Below are 12,340 nucleotides of genomic sequence, written 5' to 3'. Positions count from 1 at the left end.
AATGACTCTTCTCTCACAACGTACCAATATCTGTGCTCTCACTATTAGTTAGAGATCTATAATTTGTAATTCTATGAAATCGAAAATCGAACTTTAACACGCGTAGAATTGTTATGGTATGCGGTATGATTTAATTTTTAGTTTATTCATTCTGCATGTTGGAGATCCTTATGGTGTAGTCTGCATTCCATAGAGTATTTTGTAGTTCTGTGATTTAGTGTGATTTTAACAGCTCAATATGCTTTAATTTTTGCTGATAAGGTTTCAAGTAGCTAGGCCAATTTTGCCATGGGCGTATCACGTATGTAAAATTACAATTTTCAGAGTGATTGTAGTGAACAATCAAATGTTTTCTATAATATTATATTTTAATCACATTACTTTGATTGGTAATTTCTAATGGAAAAACATTGTATTGTAACTTTGTATTACAAGATTTTGAATGATAATACCTTATTTAACTATCCATCTTTTTAGTTGTACTGTGCAAAATAACTAGCAATCTACGGATGCTCATCTATGTATTGTAGAATTTGCAATCTTGATCTTCCCCATTTACGGATGCTCATGTAATTCGGTAAAAATGGTGGTTACTATACTTGAATAAATCCTCAATTATTCATTCCAATTGTTCGTTTTATCATTCCATTTCTTCATTTTATAAAAAGTGGTGCATTGGAAGCTAAACATGGGTCATTGTATCATTGATTTTTTATTCCAATTATTACTAATCTTTATCATTAATTGCACAATACTAATTCACACTTATTAGTTAAAAAATGGTGATTACTATACTTGAATAAATGAAATAATAATATTAAATTTTGTAGCCTCGATTTAAAATCTATTATGTTAATATAATAATAATAATAATAATAATAATAATATAATACTCCGTAGTAATAATAATCTAAAATTCTTAATATAATTTTCCTAATATTAATAATAATAATATAATAATAATAATCCATAACTCTTAATATAAGTTTGTAACCAAATTTTCCTATTAAATCTGTTTATAAAGGTAATTATAAATATAGAATTGAGAAATTCCTATGATATTTTATTTAATTGATATTATTCCTAATATATTTTATCTAAAAGGCTTCCTTCATTTTTTATAACATTGTTCCATATGTTAATCCGTTTAATATGCTAATCTATATAGGTAATTACCATATATTATTTACCATCTAAATAACCCGTGGTAATTACCAATTATATTTAACATCTAAATTTATTATGGTCATTAAACATAGAGATTTCATTCTTACGATAATTTTATATATTTTTACTTCAGATAATGTCAATTACCCGTGCATTTCATTTGATTACTTTTGAATAAAATCTTAAAAATTATGACAACTAATGAATTAATATTGTTGTTCGTAATATAAATTTTATCAAATCAGTTAACGAAATTGATAATACACATATTACATCCATAATTAGAGGAGATTAACAAAATTATGATAATTATTTCAATTTACGTATTATTATGCTAATTCACATATTATTACGTCCATACAATTATGTAAATTATTTCAATTCACAGATTATTACACATATAAAATTATGCTAATGGTTACTTTGGAATAAAATCTTAATAATTATGGTCATTGAGAAATTAGTTCAAACATTATACTTTTATTAAACGGTTTTTTATACTTGCCGTAATTTTATCTAATCAATTAAAGAAATTAATGGTACACATATTACGGACATAATTAAAGAAAATTAAACATACACATATATATTACGGATAAAATTAAAGAAAATTAAACATACACATATTACATCCATAATTAAACGAAATTAAAATATACATTATTTTTTAATAATAATATATATACTCCTTAATTACCATACTTATTTATAATACATGGATGTCATAATTAGCATAATATTAATTTATACTATATATAAAAACATAAGAATAGTAAAGGCATATTTTAAATTTTAAACAATAGTAAAGGTAAATTAAAAATAGAATGAAAATATTTCAATAATAATATTCTACATCATTAATTAAAAATAGAACAGAAATTAGGTAAAAATACCAGTGGATCTATTATTCTAATTGACTAATTAACTGAAAATAAAAAAAATCGACTAAAAATGAATCTGATGTTACTAATTGATTGAATATATAAAAGAAAATGAATATTAATAATTAACTGTAAATAAAAAAAATATCCATAATTAACTAAAATGAAAAAGGAAATGGTCATATCATTGCAATTTAATTAAAAAAGGAAAGCATTCTACATCATAAATAATAAAGGCATATTATAAACAATATTAAAGATAAATTAAAAAGGAACGGAAATTAAAAATGAAACGGAAATATTTCAATAATAATATTCTACATCATCAATTAAAAATGGAACGAAAATAAGGTAAATATTACTACGTAATTCTTTTCATTTTTCCTAGATAAGGTTGCCTAATATTAATTTACACATAACAATCGGCACTAATAATTTAAAAAAAAAAAAACAGAAGAACTGCCGGAGACGTCTGTTTTTTTTTTTTTTAATTTTATTATTATTATTATTTAATTATTTTAATTAAAATTATTTAAAAAGTTTATTTTAAAATTAGTAACAACCCTGTCATCACAATTGTAGGTAAACAGGTCAATTTGGACTTTTTTTTTTTGAAAACATGTCAATTTGTACTTAATTGCATGAGTTTATATAGTTCAGGAATCCAATTGCATTCTTTTTGAGTTCGATGGCCTAATTGCAGTTTTGTGTGTAGTTCAGTGGTTTATTTGACCATTACTCCGAGAAAAATGATATTACTAATTGATTTAAAATATAAAAAGATCATACTCTATATTCTATACTATATATAAAAGTAAAATCCTCCTATTTCATTCCCCGCCTAAACTTTTGTAGTCTATTAATGGAATATTTTATTGGTCAAATAATTAATAAAGCTTATTTGTTAAGAAAATGTAAAATAGAAATTAACTAATATCTATAAATTGATAATATGTATACTCACGTATCAACACTATTAATAAAAGTAAAATCATTTATCGGGAAAAGAAAATGATATTACTAATTGACTGAAAATTATTTAAAAACTTTAATAATTAATTATACTTTCCTTTTGAAAACTCTAAGTTATTTAAACTTTAAAAAAAATAATTGAACATGGGTTGTTAGATTTTTATAATAATCAAAATTAATTCATTCAAATATGGAGGAGGAAGATAAAACTAAATGCAATATGGGGAAAATGAATATACTTAAAGTATAAAAGTATAATTTCACATATATTAGTGTAATTGACTAAGTGCCTAATAATTATTATGATAATTAAGTTAAGCATTGGTCGTTGAATTTATTTTTATAATAATTACAATTAATTTATTTCTCATTTTCTCATATTTATTTTAGTAATAATATAATTATATAAGTCATATTACTTATAGATCTTTTTAAGATAATTTTAGACAAACAAGTCATATATTATTCAATTAATTGAGTAATATTTTTGTATTAATCTTATAATCAAATAAATGTACACGTTCAATATTAGAATTTTTTATAATTTCATCTTTATTTTTATTATCTCAATATATAATAAAAAAAATTTATCCACGCCCGGGTAATTGGACAATTATTTGTTCTAATTCAAAGCAAAACATCATAAAACATAATCGATCCAATCAATTTCATCAATTGGGCTATATAATATTCGATGTTATAATATATATAATTGTATATTGATCCAAATATTCTTTAAATATTATAACAAATCCATTTCGTGCAACGCACAGGCGAAAATACTAGTAATATATAATAATAAATTCATATAATTATGAACCATATAGTAAAATAACCGGATATTACAATATCGATCTCTTCATCTAACTACGAAGAACCCGAATCCACTTTGACCCGAATCAAACCGAATGTGGACCCTACATATATTTATACCACAAAATGGTCACTTAAAATGCCATTTTTAGTGCAATTTTCCAACATAAGAGACGCTTGAAATTTGTTTCCTCCCAATAGACAAATTTCAAAGCTATCTATAATTCAAATTTGAATGAGTGATGGCAATTTTTAAGATCAAGTGTTAATTGCGAAAAATCTTACAAGTGTTATCAAGATGCAATGAAGTGAGAGAGCTAAAGCTAAAAAGATCGATCAAGCTCAAGATAACTAAGACAACAACAAGAAGTTCATATACCAAGTCTTGTATTTGGAGAAAGTTAAACAACTTGTGTTCAAACCAATCAATTTCTACTACGAGTAATAGAAAGAGGCGAAGTAACAAGTGTCCCTGTTGTACTAATCTAACCAAACCTAAACTTTTAACAAGATCAAACTACATGCAACCTAATTTTAAAAGTGGTTAAAAATATATTTTAATTTCGTTGTGCATTTTGAAAAAAGTTTTCAAAACCATTCAAGTCTTCACCCTTCCACCTCTAGACTTGTTTATAAAATCGGGATGTGAAGGCTCGGAAGACTGTTGTCTTCAGGGGAAGTGATTACCTCTAGATATTCTTGAGTGGACAGTTTAGAAGATCTTGAAAAATTGTGAAGATTATGCTCGGAAGGCTTATAGTTATACTCTTTTTCCCTTAGCTAAGTTTTTTCCCACTATGTTTTCTTAGGCTAAGGTTTTTAATGGGGCAACCGATGCAACACATATTTTCATATTACATGTGCTCTTTTCTCAACTAGATTTTTTTCACTGAGTTTTCTTAGCAAGGTTTTTAACAAGGCTAACATGAATATTGTTTGATAATGACCAAAGAGAAGTGTTATAAATATTATAATTATGTCAATTATCATAAGATCTTTCATTTGCCTTATAATTATTCCATTATTTATGTTGAAGGTTATGAAGGATTGTATGAATGTATAAATATTCATATTGAAGGCTTAATGAATTGGGCTACCTAGAACGCTAAATCACAACAAAATTTATATTTTTGAAATTATTTGTACCAAATTTTATTTCACATAATTTGATTTAAGAAATTTTGAATATTTTTATATTTATTGTCTATTTATATTAATTGAAGAGTTAATTTCAGAAACGGTCCTTCGACTATTGACTTTTACCAATTTTTGTCCTCGACTTTTGATTTGACCAAAGTTGATCAACTATTGATTTTGTACCAATTTTGGTCATTCTGTTAAATCTATGTTAAATGAGTGTTAAAATTGAGGGTAAATATGTAAAACCAAATATTTAACCCTTATTCTTCACTTTGTTTCCCCTCATCCATTGCAAGATTATATAGGGAACAATGTGAGTCGATAAATTTATTTTTTACATTTTATGTTAAATTGTTTTAAGTAATCAAATCTTTTTCCTGTATTTTATTTTTGATTTTTTTTTGGTTTACTGCAATGTAATATATACTCCGTAATAATTTTTGTTGTTGTAAATTATCTAACTGGATGTGGAGTGTTATTATATATTTTATTTTTGTATTAGATGTTTTTTTTGTTTGCTTTATTCGATAGCAAAAATGATACAAAATCAATAGTTAAAAAAAAGTGAAGAAGAAATGTTAAAATATTTGATTTTACATTTTTGCCCTCAATTTTAACACCCATTTAATATAGATTTAACAGAAGGACCAAAATTGGTACAAAATCAATAGTTAAGGGACCAATTTTGGTTAAATTAAAAGTTAAGGACAAAAATAGGTAAAAGTCAATAGTCGAAGGACCATTTCTGGAATTAACTCATTAATTGAATAACCCAAAACAGTATTGACTATGAAAAAGAAGAAACGGGATTAAGATTTGGAGTAAATTACCAAAATGGTCCCTCGACTATATCGATTTCACCAATTTGGTCCTACTTATTTTGACTTGGCTAATTCCATCCTTCGACTATCAAAATTTTAACCGTTTTAGTCCTCCGGTCACCAAAGAGAGAAGATGGCGAAGGGAGATAGATTTGATGGAGAATGGAAGAAATTTGAGAGAATGAAAGAAGTAGAGAGCAAGAACAAAGAAAGGGTTGCCGTGAATCGACTCAATTTTTTGCTGCAAAGAAATTTGAGGGTATGAAAAACCCTAACTATCTGTGTCCCAAGCTATTAATATAGGATGCTGATTATATTTAGCGGAGACATGGAATTGCATCCATCCGCCGTGTCGTCACCGTCGAGAAGCATGGAAAGCGCCATCTTTGTTTATTATTTGAGAAGGCCAAAAGAGACAAACTTGTAGTCTCGTAAATCATATTGATCCAAAGCAACAAAAACTCACTAATTAAATAAACCATAAAAATCGGAAAACAACCAAAATCCAAGCATTATCGGAGGAAAGCCAGTCGGTGCTAAGTGAAGTTCCAATAATATCCCTCAAAATAAGCCGTCTAAGTGACCGGAGGACTAAAACGGTTAAAATTTTGATAGTCGAAGGATGGAATTAGCCAAGTCAAAATGAGTAGGACCAAATTGGAGAAATCGACATAGTCGAGGGACCATTTTGATAGTTTGCTCTTAAGATTTGGGTAACGTTTATGCCGTTGGTTTCGTTTGGTTCTAACGGCCCCTCCACTCGTCAGTCCACTCGCACTTTACCTGCTTTACGCTGCTCAACATCTCACATTCTCACTTTTTTCAATCCACAAACCCTAACCCGCAAACATTCATTTCCGAACCGAACCACAGAAATCAATCAACCGTTTCTGGATTTCCTCATTTCGTCGAAAATAACAAGGTATTTCATCTTCCTTTCCGTTCCCCGAAAAGTGCTTATCTGTATTGTTACTGTTATTTGATATGCAGTCTGTGCTCTTAGTGCTCTGTGAATGCGTACTCTTTTATTTATTTTTGCTGTTGGTAACTGTTTTTTTAAGTGGCAGGTCATTCGATAGCTGGTTCTTGTTCATCGTAAACAAAAACCTACTTTTTGGTTAAATTTTTTGTTTCTATGTGGTGCTCATTTTCAGTTATTGGCATTGTCTTTAGTGTTTATTGCTTATAATGTTAAGAGTCCCACATTGATAAACTAAGAAAGATAATATGGGTTTATAAGGCTATGGGTTAGACTAGCTAATTGGTTGGATTCAATCTTTTAGTGTGGTTTGGCCCATGTGCATTATAACCCAGTTCAGTGATCCTAGCCCAACGGTTATGGGTTATGGGTTGGTGGTGTTCGGTCCACTTTGTGTACAACCCGGTTATGGGTTGGTGGTGTTCGGTCCACTTTGTGTACAACCCGGTTATGGGTATTGGTGGCGTGCGATCACTTGTGTTGATTGTTGTTTTGTACTGCAAATGAACTGTAAAAGTTTGCAGAGGGAAGTTGAATTACATAAACTATTTTCTGTTTTTGAAGGAATATTTGTACATTTCCTTGCAGTTCTCGTAGATTATGCTGCAAGTTGCTACTTATTCTGGTTCCCCATTTCAAGAAATGTTCTGCAGTTCAAGAAGTTTTTTTTAAAACATTTTTGTTCTTGGGGAAATGCATTCAGAAAAGTGCTAAGGAAATACTCCTTATTTTGGTAGTGGTTTGATTATGTGGCTAAGTTGCAACTTTTTGTCTGACTGTTGACACACATGGGCATTTATGGTTCTTACATCAGTTAGAAATTACCTATTAATCATAAATTAAAATGTTCTCTTAAAGGAGGATGAATATTCTAACTGGTGGAAATACAAGGACTTAATTCTACTATTCTTTTTTATATTACTCTGTGTGCAACGTGGACTATCAAGCCACTAAATGATGTTTGTAAAGAGGAAGTGTTTAAACAGGAAAATGATCTGTACAGAAAATGACCAAATGATAGAAAACCATAAAGTTTCTATTGTATAAAATATTTATTTAAAAATAAGCTTATCCTTTTTATGCTTATCAATCTAAACTCCATACCCCTGACCACGCATGCATGTTAAGCAATTAGTTACAGAAAGGCTGTTCTCTCTTGGTATATGCATTGAGTTGTTATTTATCCAAGCCATTTTCTTATTTATATGTTTGTTTTTTTTCTCCCATTCGGTATCTTTGTACTTATTACTTTTTTTTTTTTTTTGGTTTCAGAAAGTGCTTTTGTGAGAGCATTGATGTATGAGTAACATATTACATAGTAAAGAGCTATCTGAAGATGTGAAGGTGAGTTGCACTCTTGTTGATTGCATGGTGTCATTATATTTGACTTGGGTCATTCCTTCATCTTTCATCTTTCATGGGCTACTCTTCAGTTCTTGAACATACTGCTGTGTGGTCATTATATTGCTTTATGTCAAACTTTTCTGCCATAGTTTTCAGATAAAGATAGAACGCTTGCAAGACATTACAGAATTGTAAGAAAAGCTGAATGCAACTGTGAATTTGTTCCGATTATATTCTATGATCCATCACTTCTTATGGTTAGGAAATAGCGCTAAATTTGTAACTTCCACTCCAAGTACTATAAAGTTCCATATAGTCATCCTGGAAAAGTTCAACTAACCTAGTTAATGTACTATTATTACAATTAAACAAACAGCATTTTATGAAATACTTGATTTGTATTTCAAAAAAAAGAGAGGCTAATTTATCCTGGAAAATCAGTGAACTTTATAATACTTTCAACAACTTTCAGTAGGTTTTTTTTTTGAAAAAGTTATTTGATATTTTATTATTTATTTTTTCCTGCATATCTTAGTGGAAATATTTAGGGTCTGCTTAAATGATTTAGTTGCATACGCTGATAGAAAAGCTCCTTGAAGCAGTTAGCCGCCAAAATTATTAAGTTTGAATTACGTAGTTACAATCTGTACAGATCTACAAGCATTAGTAGATTTTATTTAATCAACTTATATTCTGATGATTATCTCTTCTAGTGAAATAAATGGAAGGAGGTTTGGCCATTTGGGAATGATTATTTTGTACTTTTCTGTGGAGAGTAAGTTTACTAGTGAGCACAATCTGCAATTAAGTACCTTTAGAGTGCTCCTTTTATATTATTTTAAATTTTGTCGTTGAAATGCATGTTTGATGAAGCAGAGTACAATTTGGATAAACAGCTTGAAATAAATGGATGCTCACTCAATATGAACTCATGCCCCTGTTGTCTTCTAGGCCCAATTTGGATAATCAGCTTAAACTAAATGCTTTTAAGTACTTTCTATAAGATTACAATATCTTACAAAGGTTTGCCAATGTTTTTTCAGCTTATTCTCATAAGTTCTTTGACATAGTGTATGGAAATAAGCTTAAACCAGATTTTCAAAAGATATACAAGCTCTTTTCTTAAGTCTATCCAAATTAGGCTTAGGCTAAACTCCAAGTCAACTACATTCTATTTAGGAGAAAGCTTGATCTATTTTTCTCTGAGTTATCATCTGCCATTCTAATTAATCTTTGTCTATCCTACTATCTATCAATGTATATATCTTTTTCTATTATTGTTGTTTTTGTTGCTATTATTTACTGGGTTTTCTTTTAAGTTAATGTTATGATATTATACTCTGAGAAGTATCATGGTGTACCAAAAAAAAAAAAAAAAGCTCTTGCATGGGCACTATGTAAAGAAGGATTTGCCATTGAACTGACCTTTTTTTAACATCCTTTTTTTTTGTAGAAGCACAGAAGTCTTTGTTTTTCTATAAACGTGTTTGCTAGAATGCTAGGTTCTATCCAAAGAGCATTCTATCCCAATTCCCAAATTTATGCCTCGGTTGAGAGCATTGGGGAACAGATCTTATATAAGGTCATGATTGTCATGTGCATATGTTCACTTATTGAGAGAAGTTTATATATGTGTGTATATACATATGACTATATATACAATAAAAAAGAGATATCACTGCATTGCTGATCAGCCTGATCCTGCTTTCACAAAAAGTAAGATATACCATTCCCTAAGTATGATAACTCTTCGTATAGGATTCAAAATATATGTGGAGGTATAGATGTAGACAACATTGGCCTCAAGGTAAACTTCTGGTCTTTCCAGACAAAATCAATTTTCTCTGAGGCAAAAGGTGTCCTGATGGAAGTGTTAGTGTGTATGATTGTTAAGCATACTAGATGAATCTGTATGATGCTGTTTTATTGATCTTGCTTATGTCTATCAACTGCTAAAGGAAGATGAGCTTTTTTTTTTTTTTTTTTTAACTTAAGGATCTCTCTCATGATTCTAATAATGTTAAGCATCTCTATTTTCATTAAGCTCTTGTTTACCTTGGAGAAGCAGAGCATACTGGCTGGTGCAGTTTGACATAGTATGCTGCTTTTCTTCTGTATGTTTATGTTGGTGATCTGCAACTATATTATTCAATACTCTGGCAACTCACAAAATGAAATCAAGAACCAACGGGATATCTAGAGCCCAGAAGTCTAAAGCTTTACAGGGTGAAGGGCCAAACTGGGTCCTAATTGCTGGTGGTGCTTTACTGAGTACCTTGTCAGTTCGGTTGGGCTACAAGCTCAAGCAGGTGCTTGATGCAAAACAACAGAACACTACTGGCAACACTTCAAAAGGTCTTGTATAATTCATTGAATTAATCATGAGTTCTCCTATGAGATTAAGTCATGCTCTTAGTTTCTGTAGTTGTTTGAATGCAGAAAATAATAAACCTGCTGAGAGAAAGAAAGCTAGGAATTGCCATTTACAGTCAAGTTCATACTGTTTCAACCAAGATGATGAAAACTGCTATAATTGCCTTTCAGGTCTGAAAATCATCTAGGCATCCAATTGGAGCCTTGGTTGGTTGGGTTTCTCTTTCAAGTTCTGGTTTTTATATCTGCTGCTTCAGTTGGTTGCTTAGCTGGTTACAGCTATTTTATGATGAAGTGTGAATTTATCTCTGGGAAATTCTGCTGGCTTTCAAATAATAGAGGAAAATAAGTAAAATTTCTGCCTCCTTTAAATAAATACAATACTTGAGCTTTTAGTTCCTGATGGAATGGACCTTAAGCACTTGTTTCCAAGGTTTTCTTCTAGCTCTTCCTTCTCTATTAAGAGTTCACTTCCCTAAAATGCATGCCTTATGAAGCTATTTCTGTAACATGGTTCCTCTCCCTTGCTCATCCACCAACAGCTTGTTCTTTTGCCTTGTTAATGATCAGTAAACATTTCTCCACCTGAAACAAGGGTTGTCTATTGGCACATCCCTAGAGAATGCCCCAGTTAAGCGCCATGGAATATAGTCTGAGTATTTTCATTTACTTGTCTGTACAGACTCTCTTGTAAATGTCCCTTGCTCTTATGAATTTCTTTCAATCTTAAATGAACAGGAACTAGAGACGTGATGGATATGAAACAGCAGTGCAATGGCCAAGTACTAACAGAAAGTGAAACAGAACTTCCTCTAGTGACTGTCCCTTCTCTTGAATTCAGCAGAGAAAATGGTGGGGTATGGTCATCCTCCGTAGATCGTCTTGAGCTGCCGCAGAAGCCATTGCACCTCTCAAATGGCTCTGAGTCACCGTGTGTCTCCGAATCTGGTTCTGACATTTTCAGCAAGCGAGAAGTAATACAAAAGCTGAGACAACAGGTGAAGAGAAGGGATGAAATGATATTAGAGATGCAGGAACAGATTGTAGAATTGCAGAGTTCATTGAATGCTCAGCTTTCTCATTCCTCCCATCTACAGTCTTTGCTGGATGTTGCGAACAGGGATCTTTTTGATTCAGAGAGAGAAATACAAAGGCTGAGGAAGGTAATTGCAGATCATTGTGTCGGGCAGGCGGATTCCTGCGAGAAGCTCCCAACAGTACCCTCTTTATGGGGAAGTGAAGGAAGGAATGGTTATGCAAATGGTCATTTTGAAGCAGAGAGACATTTGAAATCTTCAGAAAAGGGGAGAGGGGACGGGGAAAGGATAGAAATGCTGAGGCGTGAAGTGGCTGAACTGAAGGAAGTGATCGATGGGAAAGAATACCTGCTGCAGAGCTACAAGGAGCAAAAGGCAGAGCTCTCAACACAGGTTAAGGAGTTGCAGCAGAGACTGGATTCTCAGCTCCCAAATATTTTGTAGGCTGAGTTAAAAAGCATGTGTATTCTTATTTGGCTTCCATCCCAACCTCTACCTCTGTCAGATTCCATAGTATGGCAAAGGGTAAATTCATCTTACTGGTTCAGTTTTATATTTTCCTACTCCCTTTTTGTTTGGTGTGGAACTGTGAATATGTTGGAGGAAAAAAAAACAAAGAGTTATTTGGCAAAACAAACTATAGTATAAAAAGATTAGGCTTGATGAGTCAATTTTATTGTATTAAAACTTAGCAAATGACTCAGCATTTTATTACCATTAATTAACCTTTTGGTCTTGGAGTTTGAAACGAACGCATCAAATGCCTATACTAATTAAGTAAAATTGTGAAATGTATTTTTTTTTTTTTGGGGG

The 12,340-nt window shown here is 30.7% G+C and overlaps 1 protein-coding gene across 2 annotated transcripts; it reads left to right on the top strand.

Moving 5' to 3' along the window:
• Positions 1-6,546: 6,546 nt before the first annotated feature.
• LOC116013431 lies at positions 6,547-12,275 on the top strand. 2 transcript variants are annotated; one of them, XM_031253180.1, is made up of 5 exons: positions 6,547-6,716; positions 8,046-8,117; positions 10,186-10,472; positions 10,557-10,661; positions 11,229-12,275. In XM_031253180.1, exons 3-5 carry the CDS (start codon positions 10,289-10,291, stop codon positions 11,969-11,971), a joined length of 1,032 nt encoding a protein of 343 aa, XP_031109040.1. In that variant the 5' UTR covers positions 6,547-6,716; positions 8,046-8,117; positions 10,186-10,288; the 3' UTR covers positions 11,972-12,275. The 2 variants fall into 2 exon arrangements, with proteins under 2 accessions (XP_031109040.1, XP_031109039.1); XM_031253179.1 differs by having other exon boundaries at positions 10,162-10,472.
• The last annotated feature ends 65 nt before the right edge of the window (positions 12,276-12,340 follow it).

Source organism: Ipomoea triloba, chromosome 3, assembly GCF_003576645.1.
Source record: "Ipomoea triloba cultivar NCNSP0323 chromosome 3, ASM357664v1".
Lineage (NCBI taxonomy): Eukaryota > Viridiplantae > Streptophyta > Magnoliopsida > Solanales > Convolvulaceae > Ipomoea > Ipomoea triloba.
This window is presented reverse-complemented; position numbering and strand designations above follow the sequence as displayed.